The sequence below is a fragment of the Monopterus albus genome, unplaced genomic scaffold (assembly GCF_001952655.1).
Source record: "Monopterus albus unplaced genomic scaffold, M_albus_1.0 scaffold77.1, whole genome shotgun sequence".
Classification (NCBI taxonomy): Eukaryota; Metazoa; Chordata; class Actinopteri; order Synbranchiformes; family Synbranchidae; genus Monopterus; species Monopterus albus.
In genome coordinates, this window is record NW_018127957.1 from 966,401 (window position 1) to 983,855 (window position 17,455).

The 17,455-nt window shown below is 38.0% G+C and overlaps 1 protein-coding gene across 1 annotated transcript; it reads left to right on the top strand.

Moving 5' to 3' along the window:
• The first annotated feature begins 376 nt into the window (after positions 1–376).
• LOC109963703 (inositol monophosphatase 3-like) lies at positions 377–5,106 on the top strand. The gene is made up of 5 exons (XM_020606443.1): positions 377–644; positions 1,185–1,343; positions 1,594–1,719; positions 2,165–2,330; positions 2,752–5,106. The coding sequence occupies exons 1-4, from the start codon at positions 380–382 to the stop codon at positions 2,305–2,307; spliced, it is 693 nt and encodes a 230-aa protein (XP_020462099.1). The 5' UTR covers positions 377–379; the 3' UTR covers positions 2,308–2,330; positions 2,752–5,106.
• The last annotated feature ends 12,349 nt before the right edge of the window (positions 5,107–17,455 follow it).

The window sequence follows — 17,455 nt, forward strand, 5'->3', positions numbered from 1 at the left end:
GTGTCAGATGTCTCAGTAATGAAAATAATGAATTGCGTTTTGCAATATTTATATTCCTCTTTTTTGTCCTTGTGAACCCATTGCTGTTCTGTCACCCTGGGACTGGAATTTGCTGTTTTAGAGTATTGGTAGTTGTTCAAGGGTTTTTCCTAGACAATGTGTCCTTTGTAATTCTGAGTTGAACCTGGAATTTTATATTTTTGTTCAACCACTAGGCAGTCACTCATTTCCACTTGTAGGTAATTTAAATGCCAACTCCCATTTAATTCAGTTAATGTCATCATTTCAAAGTTATGGAGTTTAATAGCACTTTAAGAATTTTATATTTTATTATGATTAAGAAGGTTTACAAGACATATGCACAGATGAGGATTTCCATATGTTGGATACAATGACACTGTCTCCTCTGTTCTTTGCGCTCTTCATTTTCCATATGCGCCCACCTTACCTCATCTCTGTTTCCTCTCTTTTTATTCTCTGGCTGTCTTTCCTATCACTTCACATCTTTCTTCCCCACCCTGCCTATCTGGTCATCTCTCTTTCTATAGAGAACCTTGTGAAGTATGTGACCACAATGGTGTGTGTGGCTGTAGATGGTAAACCAGTCATTGGGGTCATACATCAGCCATTCACTGGGTTCACTGGTAAGTATGTATGCTCCTACAACTTGATTTTTGCATGTTAAATGAGATGCCTCCCTTTTATTATTGCATGTTTAGTCTATTGTCATCACTTAAGATATAACATCAAACTGTAATTTTTCTCTCATCTATGACAGTCAAGGTTAGTTGTATTTTCTAAAAGACATCAGAAGAAAGCATTCCAGGTTTCTGTTGAAACATAACATTGACAAAATATTTTGTGTTGAGCTTCCTGGGGGGTGACAGTGGTGCAGTGGGTAGAGCAGTTGTCTTCCAACCGGAAGGTTGAAGGTTCAAATCTCGGTGCCTGCAGCCCACATGTCAAAGTGTCCTTGGGCAAGACACTGAACACCCCCGTTGCCCCCAATGGTTAGAGCCATCGGTTGAGTTGGTGCCGCAGATGGCTGCCTTGGTTCTGTACCGGAAACAAATTCCTTGTGTGTAACATACTTGGCCAAGAAAGGTGATTATCCTTATCCTTCCTCCTCCTCTCTAATCCTCCTTTCCCTTTGTCTCTCTCTCTTCCTCTCATCTCTTCCTCAGCCTGGGCATTTGTGGGTGTGGGATCAAATATGCGTCCCCGCTCATCATACAGTGTTAGCCCTCCAAAAGTGATTGTGTCACGTTCCCATTCTGGAAAAGTTAAAAGTTTTGTTCATGATGCTTTTGGAAACACAACAATTGTAGAAGCAGGTGGAGCAGGTCAGTAGAGAATTCTTTTACATTTATCTATTATAAAGTGTTGCATGTGCAGATGAAGCTCTACTTTTTCTTAAGTGTTGTGATAGTGTATTTAGCATTTATATCCATCAATTGTCATCACACTCGCCAGTTTTTTAGCCCGCTAGCTAGGTATCATAACATCCCTGTTGTATCTACTGTAAACAGATGCTCATTCTCTCTCTCTCTCTCTCTCTCTCTCTCTCTCTCTCTCTCTCTCTCTCTCTCTCAGGATATAAGGTTTTGTCACTCTTGGAGATGCCTGCAGATACTATAGACCAGGCAGATGTTTACATTCACATCACGTTCATTAAGAAATGGGACATTTGTGCTGGTGCAGCACTACTCAATCATATGGGTAATGTAACAACTACTATTTTCCATTGTTTAGTTTCCTTTTCAGTCTCAAGGTTGATTCTGATTTTTCTGCTGATTAAATTGCCTATTTTTGTTCATTATAAAACATTGTACTACATTTAGCACCTTATGCAGACAATAGCCCTTTTATGTTGGACCCCATCACTCTTAGTAAGAAGGTGATGGAAAAATTGCTATCTATAATCTTTCTATGAAGTGTTTGTACAGCATTGACATTTCTTAGAAAAATAAGATATGTCTTATACTCCGTGCATCATCCACACAAACAGATATGCTAAAATGCAGCAGTATATCAGTGATACTTTAAAATAGAATAATAAACCCTACTGTATTTATTCATTTTTTATGAATGTGTCTGTCATCTCTAGTTATTTTTAATGTGTGGAGTGCACTGTACCAATAATGTATAATCCCTGTGATTGTAGGAGGCCACATGACAACCCTAAAGGGAGAGGACATTGACTACAGTGGAACACCAGTTAACAAAGGAGGACTGGTGGTCAGTGTGGGTGTGGACCATAAAGCCATGCTGGAGAGATTACCAAACTGGGACCCTGAGAAGCACTGAAAAACACAAACACAGAGTCAGTGGTAAGATGGAGCTAATGTACCCACACTGAAGGAAGGTGTGCTCAACTGGGCACAACATACAGAGACTCATAAACAATAGGCAAGCAAAGGCACTTCCAAGAAGCAAGAGCACAGTTGACAGGTACACAGCACAGAACGCTTTTGCTTGCCTATTGCTTATGAGGCATAGTAATTGTTATTGTGGTTAGGGCAACATGTGGCACCCCTTTTTTATAAGTAAGAGTGGGTTATAAGCATTACCAGGCCTGCACAGTTTCATCATCATGGGACACCAAACATCTACCAGTCAGATGGATTGGACTCAGTGTAGCTGCCACTGGAATCTGCAGTGGCTGACACAGTGGCTCTCACTGCACACTCCCCTACATGTATAAACAGATATTTGCAGCTAGAAATTGTACAGTAAATCTTTCTCTTCCAGTGCATACACATGCTCATGATGAACACTGGACAACAGTTGCCATCGTTGGATCCCCTCCATTCATCTTCAGAGGGCAGCAGGATGACTGTAAAGTGAAATGATAAACTGATGAGCACAATACTGAACATTACAAGAAATCCTGTCTAGTTACTGACTTACATCATCTTCATTCCCATCTTTTTCACATGGTATTTATACAATCAGTTTAGCTCAATTACTGAAACAACCACATATTATTTGAGACTGGACTGAGACTCGCTCTGAGAGGGAACAAAAAGGCTCTGTATCCTAAACAGCCACTGGGTTATTGGCCACTAGGAGCTACTTCAACAACAAATCCTATAATAACCAACGTGTTACCCCACAACAATTCATTTTACCCGGTCTGCTTTTGCATAGTCATCTAGTGTGGCAAAGAGAGAGAGAATTTGCCTTTGGATTGACAGTGAACACTGACAGTGGGGCATCAGCTCCATGGCACTTTCTGGTGTCATTTATTGTAGTTGCTAGTCTCTTAAACTCTGGGTCAGGACTCAAGTGGTACATGTATATTTTAAAGAGACTTGAGAGTCAGTGTATTTGCATTGAATTGGTCGTTGCTTTAAAATGGTTAATTTAATTTCTGTTTGAATGTGAGTTTGAGGTAGTGTTTGCAAAAAGATGAAGCACTAAAATTTTGTAAAATAATTAATAAGAATACATTTTTACAGATTACATTAGTTCCCAGGGCATGCCTAGGCCCAGAGAGGATCAGATTTGCTAAGTTACTAGTTTTGCCCAAATATGTGGTAGCCAAACAGGAAAAATGTTTTATTAGAATTTCAAAAGCATTAAATGGTAAAATGTAAAAAGTTATTTATTTTCCCAGTTTACTAGGGACGGCATAATGTTTTTCTCAGTATAATTCAATAGAAGATATAGGGTTTATAAATCTATTGAATCACTACATATAAATTCAGTGACAACAGTGTATGACTGCAGAATACTTAAAACCTAGTTAGACAATACTGGTATGACTCCTTCCTGTCCAAACCTTTTGTGCAACTAAGGTATTGGGTGCTATCACAACCTGCAAAATATAACCCACAGAAATTACATCCTGCTATTTTGTCAGTTTTAGATTAGCAGTAGACTGAACTGCACTGACTGTGTTGAAGTACATATGTACTTGCATGGTTTTATTATCTAACACTTTTCACCAAAATGAAAATGTCTTTGGCTCAATCAGCATCTGTTTCTGGGGACTGCTGTAGTTTATATGCTGTTTGCTGTTAGTAAGTGTTTAAAGTTTTACATCCAGTACTTTCATTTTGTGCAACAGACGCTGACCTGAAGTTTGAATTTTACATTTGCTGAATGTTTGTTAAATGAAGAAAAAATGCTTTCATGTCATTTTCTTGGAGATGCAAGTGACTTGTATTATGTTCCGTTTGTTTCATCACCCTTTGTGTTGTTAAACTTGTATGAGTTAAAAAATGGGTCTAGAGGGTTACAAGTTAAAAGTTCTTATACTGTATGTTCTGCCACAAACGTAAGATAAAAATAGATGATTATCATAAACTTTTGTAAAGTTAAAGGCCTATCTGGATGATGATGATGGTGGTGGTGATATCAAAAAGGAGACAGCTGGACTCAAAGAGACAAGAGACACCTGCTGTCAGTCCTACACCTGTTGGACTCTCACTTGATTCATTTCAGTTTTATGATTTCATTGATCTGCACAGGACAACATTGTTGATGGGTGACGAAGAGGTGCATCCCAGTTCTCTTAACTGATCATTCCTTACTTCTCAACCCTTTCTTGACCCAGAAGTTGTACCGCTGCACCATCTTCTAGGATGTTTCAGTTCTCTTGCTGATGTTGGGAGGAGTGAGGAGGCTGCTTAGACAAGACATGAGTGAGAGACCATCCTTTGTGGAAGTCTTTTATGGACTGACGCACCTGTTTATCACTTAGTGATTGTATGCTTCAGGTTAGGGAGTGGAGGAAAGGATATCTCATGTCTCAAGATATTTTTGGTTTCTTTTTCCATGCATGTGTGAGGGACTTGGATGCAAGGAAAAGACAAGTGAGGGAAATGTGGATACAGGTAAAGGAATTGAGATGTACCCTTTGTTGTCCTCAGCACTCAGCATGACTTTTGTAAATGCTGCTATGCTAACACTGATTGATATGCAAGGCTATAGCAATGGAACTAGTACTGTATTACAGTGACATGGTCATCACACGGGTCATATTGTTTGAATGGACATTTGAAAACAATACACTTCCTTAACTTGGGTTTTGGCTAACTGTGTAATGAATTTAAAAAAATGTTTGAGTAAGAAATAATGATTAAAGGGGTACTCCTGTGATTTTTTTTGTGTGTCAAAGTCTGTTGACAGGTGTTGGGACGTTCTACTGCATATGTGAAAACAAAGTTGCGTAAAAGCTTTTATTCCTCCAGAAGGAGCTACAGTATTGTTGAAAATAATAGCAGTACAATGTGACTAACCAGAATAATCCAGGTTTTTAGTATATTTTTTATTGCTACATGGCAAACAAGTTACCAGTAGGTGCAGTAGATTCTCAGAAAGCAAACAAGACCCAGCATTCATGATATGCACGCTCTTAAGGCTGTGCAATTGGGCAATTAGTTGAAAGGGGTGTGTTAAAAAAATAGCAGTGTGGCATTCAATCAGTGAGGTCATCAATTTTGTGAAATAACAGGTGTGAATCAGGTGGCCCCTATTTAAGGATGAAGCCAGCACTTGTTGAACATGCATTTGAAAGCCTGAGGAAAATGGGTCGTTCAAGACATTGTTCAGAAGAACAGCGTACTTTGATTAAAAAGTTGATTGGAGAGGGGAAAACCTATAAAGAGGTGCAAAAAATTATAGGCTGTTCAGCTAAAATGATCTCCAATGCCTTAAAATGGAGAGCAAAACCAGAGAGACGTGGAAGAAAACGGAAGACAACCATCAAAATGGATCGAAGAATAACCAGAATGGCAAAGGCCCAGCCAATGATCAGCTCCAGGATGATCAAAGACAGTCTGGAGTTACCTGTAAGTACTGTGACAGTTAGAAGACGTCTGTGTGAAGCTAATCTATTTTCAAGAATCCCCCGCAAAGTCCCTCTGTTAAAAAAAAGGCACGTGCAGAAGAGGTTACAATTTGCCAAAGAACACGTCAACTGGCCTAAAGAGAAATGGAGGAACATTTTGTGGACTGATGAGAGTAAAATTGTTCTTTTTGGGTCCAAGGGCTACAGACAGTTTGTGAGACGACCCCCAAACTCTGAATTCAAGCCACAGTACACAGTGAAGACAGTGAAGCATGGTGGTGCAAGCATCATGATATGGGCATGTTTCTCCTACTATGGTGTTGGGCCTATTTATCGCATACCAGGGATCATGGATCAGTTTGCATATGTCAAAATACTTGAAGAGGTCATGTTGCCTTATGCTGAAGAGGACATGCCCTTGAAATGGTTGTTTCAACAAGACAATGACCCCAAACACACTAGTAAACGAGCAAAGTCTTGGTTCCAAACCAACAAAATTAATGTTATGGAGTGGCCAGCCCAATCCCCGGACCTTAATCCAATCGAGAACTTGTGGGGTGATATCAAAAATGCTGTTTCTGAAGCAAAACCAAGAAATGTAAATGAATTGTGGAATGTTGTTAAAGAATCATGGAGTGGAATAACAGCTGAAAGGTGCCACAAGTTGGTTGACTCCATGCCACACAGATGTGAAGCAGTTATAACAAACTGTGGTCATACAACTAAATATTAGTTTAGTGATTCACAGGATTGCTAAATCCTAGAAACAAAAACGTTTGTACAACATAGTTTTGTGTTTGTACAGTCAACGGCAGACACTGCTATTTTTTTGAACACACCCCTTTCAACTAATTGCCCAATTTCACAGCCTTAAGAGCGTGCATATCATGAATGCTGGGTCTTGTTTGCTTTCTGAGAATCTACTGCACCTACTGGTAACTTGTTTGCCATGTAGCAATAAAAAATATACTAAAAACCTGGATTATTCTGGTTAGTCACATTGTACTGCTATTATTTTGAACAATACTGTATATCTGCTTCTGCTGACTCAACATCTCTGTTACTTGCACCGCTGAAATATAATCCTCTTCTGCTTCAACCTCCTCATTCGCATCTGTTTTATTAGCTCTTTTCCATCTTGGAGGCATTTTAAAAGTTGTGGAATTTGTTCAAAGACTTGAAAATGTAGAAGATATGAAAAATCATAGAACAGACAAGAGGAGCAGTAAAGACGTATGCTCTCACTTGCAACCTGGAAGTCGGTTCCTTTAATCTTAGTAATTGCAGGTTATTACTGTAGTTTCTAAGCCTGTTTGGTCAAAGCAATGCTTACAATGGTCAAAACAGTGGTGGAATTGATAGTACAAGGCCTGACAGAGGAGTTTTGTTTCAACATATCAACTTAAAATGCTGTGATGATAAAATGTTTTGTGCTTTTCTTATCTGCTCTAATAATATCTATACATTAGCTAGTGTACACATTAACCATACCAACAAGACAGATTAGTTCAAAGCCAGATTAAAACGGCCTGAAAAAAATTAATTATATAATTATTGTTCCAACCTTCATCCTGTTTTATGTTCTTTCAGAATGAATAGAAGAAGAAAACACTGAAGCCCTCTATGCGACTGCAACTTTTAAAGACTAAAACACATTTAGATACAGCAATAACTTATGTAGAGGCTTTATAAAAATGTTTTTTGTGTATGTTTGTGTAAAGAGCAATCAATTGTCAAAGACTGATATGAAGTGAGATTACAGTGCTGAACAAACACAGCTTCCAGGTAACAGTTTCAAACCTTTTTCTTTTTCCCCTTTGAGGCACAAACCTCCATCCTCGCTGACTGTCATCTATATAAATCGATTCCTGTCACATGGCATGAGTTATCCGGTGATTTGAAGGTCACAGAGTTTCAGACAGATTCTTGCATGTCTCTTTTCCCTCATATATACTGTATTTTCTGTTGCTGTGGGTAATATTGATTGGTTCCAAGCCAATTAATCATGACAAGATTGTTGTGCTTGGGAAATGGCTCCAAATGTGACCTCACCAAAGAAGGGGAATGAGCAGAACTGTACAAATCACCAACATAGTTTAAGAGATGGATTACACCACACGGGTATAATGATGTTGATGTTAACTTAGTCTCTGGGCATACAACTGTTCATTTTTGAAAACTGAAACTCAACAGATGTCAAATCCTGAAGTCTGTGCACCTAATAGGGATCCTTTCATCATGGCCAAACCTACCCAGAAGAACGTTCTTCTTCTACAGCTCACATTGAATTAAACAGAATAGACTCACACTTAAATGAAATCACGGAAAGAACATGATTTGCATATCCTTCTTTTTGTTTATGCATTAAATTTATCAGTTTTAAATTTGTCATGTTTAGGCTATCATTTTTCTCTTCACTGAAAAAATAAATAAATAATTGCACTTCCAGCACACAATTAGGTGGACGAACTGGAATAGATGGTGTGCTGTGACAAACCAGCAAGTGTGCATTTTATTTCTTGCTAGATACATGCATCAAATACTGTGCTTCTGTATTGCTTATTGAATGCATGCAAGTGGAAACAATGTTCTGTTGAGCAGCTCCAGATTTTGGATATTTTGATGAGAAACACTTCACCACACCAGAATTATGTTATTGACAGATAATTTTTTCCATCTGTTCATTCCCTCGTAATTTCTATTTTGTAACACACTATCTGTAATGTTAATTTGCTGCATCGCTACATATAAAGATGTTGATTCCAGACATAGTGGTAGTTCCCATCCTTAAGTTTTTTTTTATTTTTTAAAAACAGGTAAAATACCGATTTTAAAAATTTGGGCTTTCTTGACCAAGTAGTACCAGGAATTTAGGAGCTCCATAAAGTACAGAACTAAATACCCTGTGTAAACCCCAAAACAGATAAAGTTGGGATGGTATGTAAAATCAAAATCAAAACAGAAAACGGTTATGTGTAAATCATCACTGAAAACAACACAGCAGCACATTATTTGATGTGACACGTCATCAATTTTATTCATTATTCAAAATAAACACTCATTTCAATTCTGATGCTGCAACAAATTCCAAAACAGTTGTTACAGTAAAGTGTTTTCCACAGTGTGATGTTGCATTTCAGGGCCAGTAACAAGGTGAAACAATGAAATGATGATTCCATTTGAACCAGGTGATGTCAACAGGTGACTGCATCATGATTTGGTACAAAAGTGGCAGAGGAAAGGCAGGAAAGGCAGAGCCCTTTAGGAGCAATGATGGGCCGAGGACCGCCAGTTTGCCAACATATGGGTGAGAAAATTATTGAAGGGCACAAGCTTCAGCTGGATGACCGAGCTCTCTGATCCCTCGCCAAGATTAGTCCTATTAGGCTAAAAAGGAAATGTCCAGAGGAAGATTTAAAAGGCTTGATGCCTGCCTGCAAAGTAGAGCCAATCTGTGAAGTGTTTTTCCTTGTTACTTTCCTGCTTTGGTATGCATTGTTTGTGTTATTTTCATGAAGCATACAAAGTATGACGAGCCTCTGTTACCTTATAATTTCTTCTTTTTTGGAAAGTAAATAATTTTATTTAATGGAATACATTGTCTTCTAATATATTTGTTGGCAACATCAGCGATGTTAGTCATTCTTTCACATTGACTATTTCTTTTATTCTGGAAGCCTTAAGTTATTTCATTAAGGAATACAGGACATAGGAAATACAGTTAGAACAACATTTTAATGGCCCAATCCAGAATGACTGTTTAGAATGATTTCTCCACACCATCATATTTTGTTGGAGAATGTGGTCCAGCTGGTGAACAAATGATGAATTTTGCCTTTCATAATAAATCAAGGTACATCCATTCATTTCTGACCATGATTATATGTTCAAGGCAAAGCAAAAACATCTGGCACAACTTCACCCAGTGCCAAGGTGCATAGATGAGGAAAAACAAACTGAAGAAATCAAAACTCCAGCAACACTGGCAGTTTACTGAACAGCTTTATTGTGGGACCAGCGTGAAACACGTTGGTGCTAGACCTTTGACCTCTTCATGATTATTTGTTCCCCACGTATAACTGAACTTTCATTTGGTCTGCCTGTTCTTTCCATTCAGACACTTGAGTTGAGCAGTGTTGTGGTAGATTGTTCTGGACAGTCAGTGTGTAGATAATTTGCTTGAATGCACTGGCACAGCAAGCTATACAAGCTGTCTTACCAATTAAAACATGCATTTAAAAAAAGTTATATTTCTGGTCAAAACTGTTGAGTTTTACTTGAAGGCTGATGTTAGATACCAGGAGCCAGTTGGGATTATATTGTCTGAAGTGTGCCATGGATTCCCAAGACTCTGCAGGTTTGATAAAAACCATCCAAGCTTCCCCAGCTATCCATCCAAACAACACAGACGGTTATTTCAAGGTTCTTTTTCACTTGTGGTTTAAGGTGTGATAATTAGCAACATTTCTGTACTTAATGAGATGACCCTCTCAGCTTCTGGTGGAGATGTTTTGCATTTCAGCAGAGACATTACTTTTCCTCAGTCCATTCCTGTACAGTTTGTGCTTTCTGAATAAGGCAAATTTTCTGGAGGAGCCCTTTTTTGCAAAGAATATAAATGTAAAAAACATTTGCTGAATTTTAGATGACTACCTAAAATTCAATGAAATCAAGCGGTGTAGGTGTGTTGGTGTGTGTTTGTGTGGGTGTGTGGGTGTGCAGTATGCGCTGAATGCGACTGGTGCCATGACCAGAAAACACAGCAGGCAGACAGACCGAGAGCTCTCAGTATCTGCCATGCTGTCAGGAGGCACTCGTGGCAAAACAAATTGATTATAAATTTGATCAGCAACATGTTGTAAGACACTTTATAAAAACTCTGCCTTGCCCCCAACTTCTTATGATTTAGCTTTAAAGTTTGCTCCCCTCTGTTGTGTATTTTGGCTTGTGAGAGTAACAGTTGTGGTGTATTCATACTAAACATGAAGCCAATTTTAGAGGCAACACAACTGCATTTAAGGTCAGTTCAAAGATGAAAGTACACACAAACAGATGCTCTTGCTTGCACTGGGTAGCTTGAGCATAAAATGTCACACACTTAACATCATAAAGTTCACAGAGATGTAACTGTATCTGCTGGATATTTTGGATTGTTTGCATGTCTTTAAAAACTCAGGCCATGCCAGTTGTTGCTAACTAATGTTAATTTGATGACTAACTACGGTATTCAAATTAGATCACCCTTTTACACCCTATGACTGTTTACAGAATCTTAAAATGAATCAGAAGACTGTTTGAAAGGGATGCATTTGTGAAATACAACGAACCCACTTTCATTGTTTCCATTTCCATTGTCCTACGTACATTCTACTTTTACAAATTCCCTTTGTAAGCCCCCAGTTCATTCAGTTTTCCCTTGTGACTTATGCATACTGAAAAATTAATGTTCAAAAAAGAGATGCATTAATGTTATTGCTTTAACAAAATAACTGTCCTTAGTTTTTTTTGTGACCCTAACAAGGAGCCCTAAAAATAATATAAATATAGAACCCCTCTCGATTTCTTTTACTTAAAATTTCATACATGTTTTAGCAGATACTTCATGTGGCACAAACAGGTGTATATTCAATGTTTCATAAATAACAGTGTCAGAAATTGTCTTTTGCAAAACAGATACTTCAACATGACAGAGTAGTAAACATATTAAACTAGTAGATTCTATAAAAATACAGAACCTCTTTAGAGATACAGTACAGCACGTCACTATGGCACAAAGAAACCAGAAGAAAAGGTAGACAGACAAGGTAAGAGAACACAGTACAGTAAACAGAGATGTTATCTCTCTCACTCTCAGTAATTGTTCACATTTGACTAGTCTCTTTTTGTGTTGTTCCTACATGAACTTTCTTTTACATCTAAAAGACATGTTTTTTTCGTCAAATACACCAAAAATCATCTAGCAGTTGTTGGCTTCTTTCTTCTAACGGTAACCTCTGTGTTATGGATATTGAGCTATTGAACTGAATGAAATGCCAGTGACCACAACAAACTTTGAAGTAAAATAAATGATAAATGGTGACTACTGAAGTATTGATAAATAAGTCAAACCTGTACTTACTCAAGTCATATACGTATTGTTATATCCCAGTTCTATAGAAATATATGTATAAAAAGGATTATAGAACACAACCCAGGGCTCCCTCCTTCAGACAAGCTCCTGGAGAAGAGCGCAGGGAAAAAAGCACCCGGAAACACAGAGCTTAATACATTTATCAGTTTTGGGCTAGCCCCTTACACAGACAGCTGTAAAAACATCAGGAGCTGGAGACAGTCCGACGTCTCCTCTTATCTAGAGCTCCGCATGCTTGGAGCAGCTGGACATAACAAAATGAAGAATTCCATGTGTGTGTGTATGTTGTATGCGTGATGTGTAACTAAACATTCATTCAGACATAATTCTTACACAAGATTAAAACAAGAAAACAATCGGTGTCATGGCTTACTGCTAACCTTGAAACAGAGCAGACTTTGAATCTTACTAAACTGCATTACTAACACATATTAAAGTCTAATAATTATCTGACTAATTTATTAATTTCTAACAGTATTCTAGAGTCAATCTAAGCAAAGCAACTTTTCTGTAATGTAGATGACACAAACATTGTAAAAGTAATACTTTACAGTGTACACTTTGTAAACACACACAGCAAACAACGATCTGTGATGATCAAAATCACACTATGCTCAAAATATATCATCAATCATGTTAGCTCATATTATCTTAAGAGACAGTCTCTTAATACCAAGATTAATGAAATGATTATTCTGTGATCATAATGAATTTACAAATCACATTCATTCATATTTATGACCACACATAAGGGGAAAGATATGCAAGTCAGAGAGGGCTGGGAACTTCATATCCACCAGACACTGATCAACATTAGCATTCATTCTGCTTTTAGCTCGATTTTGGCCTCCACCAACTCCTGTTTTTTGGCAAAAATAAATGAATATAACAACTATGTCCAATAAAAGCTTGCATTGACCTTTCATTCTCTTCTTTACTTTACCAGTTGATTTCATTTTCTGAGTGACCCGCCCTAAGATCTGCCTGCAAACAGTATCTTAAATCTCTTGATTCAGCTGTACATACAAAATTCTGAAAGCAAAATACTATCTATAGTGCTACATTTTTGTAAATTAAAAAGTGAATGTAAAGTTTTACAATACAAATTACAGTGAAATTATGTGTCAGTAAACAGGATGAGCTTCTGAGAAAAGCAGGCATTTAAGAGGTGGATGTAAGGCTCAAAGATCAATCTCCACTAACCACGCAGGCCCGGAAACTAAAAGGTCAGCCTGATAAATCTGAATAAAACTGACAGACATGGAGAGCGAGAGGAAATCCCTAAGAGGATTAGGTGCCGTGATCACCTTTTCATTTGCCTGTATTACAGGAAAATAAGCCACTCTGCAGATCTTTGAACAGATGAGGGATTATCATCTATGTAATAAAATGCCGGGGATGGTCGGATGACCTTGAACACTGGATGCTCTTTAAAGGTGAAGAGTAATTTCAGTGTTATCCAGAGCCAGTCACTCGTCTTGTGCTGTCACAGAGATTGATTAGTATGCCATGTCGGTTTTCTGAAGTGGAAATTGAAATAGGGGGAAATACTCTACAACAACCGCGACACTGTAACAAGTCATCACTAAAGGGCGTGTGACCTTCTTTTGTGTTGTGCCTCCTTCTGAATTAATCTCATCTGGGACTGCATGATTCATAAAAAAACACAAAACAATTTTCTGACTAAATTACTGGCAAGAGTTGCCAAGGAGATGGAGGAAAGATTGAGTATCCGAGGGTGCCCTCAATACAAAACTACAGTGTCAGTCTGAGGTTTGATGTTTGAGTCACTCTCATCTGATTTCCATTTTGTGAGTGATGTGTTCAATATGAAATGGCATCTGATCATGATGAATGAATAGAATAACCATGAAGACAACAAACAGGTTGAGAAGCTGTTGTCACTGTTTTAGCAAATCATATTTAAGGAGATATACAGTACAAACTTAGTTTACATGACTCATGAAGGGTTAGCAGTTTCCATAACTGATTACCAGTTTGCAGATAAATCAGACAGATGCTGTCTGAACATGACAATATCCGAAGAGACAAGAAGATAAAGTTAAACAAGATGCTGTGTTGGTGTAACATAATAAGAAATATCCCAGGTAACCGACTTGAAGTGTCAGAGCTCTGGATGGTATTCTAATACCTGAGGAATGAGCTCATTATGCTCCATGAATGGCTCCCAGCTTTGCCTGTGCTCTGGGAGTGCAGACTGGCTCTCATGTGGGCTGACATGAATGCAAACTCAAACTGATGAAAAGTTGCCAGATGTTCAGAATGGAGGATGGACTATATACGAACCTACAGCCAAGTACAGTAGGAAATCCAGCTGTGAACTTCTCAATTAACTGCATCATATGATTTTTAATGTATTAATATTACTTTTAATATTAATTCTACAATGTCTTGCATATCTTAATGTGACTCCCTGTTTACTTTCCGTAGGACATTTTTTATGTGTGTTTTCAGTCTTGGAGCTGTGCAAACATAATTTTACACATTTTCACTGAAGATGAAGATGTTCACTCATTTCATGCTTTTCAGTCTCATATCTCCACAAAATGTGCTCTTGTATCTGACCCAATTTCCCAAAGGGGATCATTTAAGTTATATACTATCTTCCATCTACGTCATATCCTAATAGGTCTTGGCTTTTTCTGCTTGCACTACCCAGAAATCAGTCCCCTGTAATGTCAGTTGCCTGTGCTGCATGTGTGGGAGTGTAATTCAGCCACTCCAAGACGAGTACTGTAAATCATACACCAAAAGATCTGTACACCTGATGGTGATCAAGGTCTGTAAATTACCAAGAACATATTGATGGAAATGAATAATGACAAAGCAGCAAAGAAAAAAGAGAAGATAAAACTATAGGTTGTATGTTGTCTAGTTTCCATATTCAGTATAGCATGCTTACAGCAAATACTTTTCATGACTGTTTCATCTATTTTTAGACACTTTTTAGGTTTTTAGGAGATGTATGCATTATAAATCGTCGGACTAAAATTAGACATCTCTTTGAAGAGAACTGTAAATATTGCAAACAAAAAAGGACCTCTTTGTTGCTATTTGGAGTGCCAATTAATTAAACAACCTTCCCCCAGCAGTGTCTTCACAGATATGAGAGGAGATGCTTTGGAGGAGGAGAGGGATGCATTTAACATATCTAACATCCCCGTGCGGGGGTGTTATTTTAGCTATTTCTGTGTAAATGAATTTTGCAGCATCACTTTTGACACGTCACTGGTTGAAAGGTGAAACGATGGCTCTTTGTTTGATATTAATGGGTGAAATACTGAATGTTAAAAACTACATTGGGGATTAGTTTGTCTTCCTTTTTCTAAGTGAAAAAAAGAACAGATATCACTCATCCATGAACTGCTAATCCAACAATCAATCACAGAGGATTAGGACTGCAACTAGTCATGATTAATCTGTCAGTATTGTTTTAAAACTGTGGCGAATGCCACTGAATTTACACATCAAGGTCACTAAACTCATTGTGAGGAGTACCACAAAGCCTATGAAAACAGCTGTGGATGCTGTTACAGAGTAAGATCTAATTGATATCACAAGGGTTTGTGGGCATGGACTTTTTTTGTCACACTAGTACCAAGACCTGAGGGATGGCATTGTGTGATAGGTGGAATGTGGGTCCACCACATTAATTCTCATTGAAGACAGATATTCATGGTGCCCAGAAGATGCACCCCCGTGACTTTGGTTATCACTAGTCCCTTCATGTAGCGCCACCATTAGTAGTTTGACATAAGCTGTCTCAACACTATTATCCTATAGTGTTAGTAATGGAAAGCAAGGAGTAAAGAAGTAAAGTAAGAAGCATATTAGGCAAAACAGAACCTCTATTGTACCTCCGTGTCTGTTGCTTCCTGACATTGTCCTTCAGAGATGCATGTCATCAAACAGTTGCGAGTGATTTTTATGTTTACGAAATGGCACGATAAAGATGAAATGGTGCTTTGACAGATAAATGAAGCAGCACTGTCAAAAACACAGAGAAAGAGGCTGTAGCAGCTTTTCATCTGTTTTCTTAATCAAATTGCTCCCAAGATGAGACATAAAATATTCCAGTACAGCATTTGTTCGTTCTCACCCTTGAACTGACAAACTGAACTGTCTAACATGTCAGATGTGCAATGATGCAAATCAAGTAGATTCATTTTTATAGCCAAGCCCTCAGTCAGTAGTTATCAGCAGGGAGAACAGCTGGAGCCCTTTCATGAAAATGCTGCTTTGAGTGTATTTTTTTAAGATAAAGTTAAGGGAGCCTAACAGTATTATATCAGCTCTGGCTCTATTGATGACATTTGAAGATAATCTGAGGTGCATGAGATTGATTTTTATCGTCTTTGCCAGGCCAAAGGAAATCACTTTGCAGGAAGACATGTCTGTTCATGACTAGTACATATTTGCTGTGCACATGAATCAACAACAGGTCAGAGTCAGTCTTAATAATATCTAATCCTGTAGCCGGCATCAACCGTGCGGGCAGACGAATGCCATCCCTACTTCTACGGCTTTAGCATATTGTCTCTGTGTAGGAAACTTCATAGCAGCAGCACCAGCAGCAGGGCCAATGAATAATCTGTCTGTGTAGCTGCTGTCACTAAGTGATTTCTGGCTGTGCTCCAACAGTCAAATGTCCCCCAAATGGGATTTGCAAGTCTATCATACATGAGATTTAAAAGAGTAAGAGATGCAAGAGAAATTTGTTTTGAACTATATTTGCAAAGCAATTATCCACCGACTGTGATATGGGTAATTATACAGGTAGGCTGACGATATTCAAATTAAAATGAGTTTAGCAAAATAGTTTTATCTTTTTTGTGTGTAGTACACTCTAGTAAGAGAGGGAAACTAAGAAAAGAAGAGAGGAGAAACAGCTACAGTATGTGTGAAATACACTTGAGAATAATGTACTTTAAAAGGGTTTGAGGAAGAGTCACTAGTCTCTTGGTGTTAGGTGAGAGCAAGTTGTTATGATAATAATGTAGCAGATAATTCTTAGCATATTTTTAGTAATAGCGCTTCCAAAAGATTATTTTGTTTAATGAGCAATTCATACTTTAACTTTGCGTAGCCTTATTATGTGCTGAATGCCAGATCAAGTGCTGCTACTTCCACTAACCTCCAGTTAACATTAAAATCTTTAAAGCAGCTGTCTATTTTAAAACAATGCAATTGTGTGAAAGGCACTCTTAGTGATGAACCTACACAGCATTTCACCTAAATCCAAAAACAGATTCCATTCACCTTATTAGAAGTCAGTCTGCCATCAAAATGATTTTGAAGTTATTTTAATTTATTGTAAAAAAGTTGCATATTGTTGCTTTAGATTATATTATGGTGTCATGTCATGTTCACTGCTTGCTTCTGCTGCCCCATGTGACCCGAGACATCACTGAGTGCAGGCTTTAAGAGGAACCTATCACCTCTTTTACGAAGCTTTCAAAGTCAGACACAGCCCTGTCCCACCACTGATAAGAGCTGTTAACCTACTG

Excerpts from the sequence above, each read along its gene's own strand:
- LOC109963703 (XM_020606443.1), top strand. The coding sequence starts at position 380 with ATGTTGGATACAATGACACTGTCTCCTCTGTTCTTTGCGCTCTTCATT. Across the intron at positions 645-1,184 it reads GCCATTCACTGGGTTCACTG|CCTGGGCATTTGTGGGTGTG; the intron begins GTAAGTATGTAT and ends TCTCTTCCTCAG. Across the intron at positions 1,344-1,593 it reads TGTAGAAGCAGGTGGAGCAG|GATATAAGGTTTTGTCACTC; the intron begins GTCAGTAGAGAA and ends TCTCTCTCTCAG.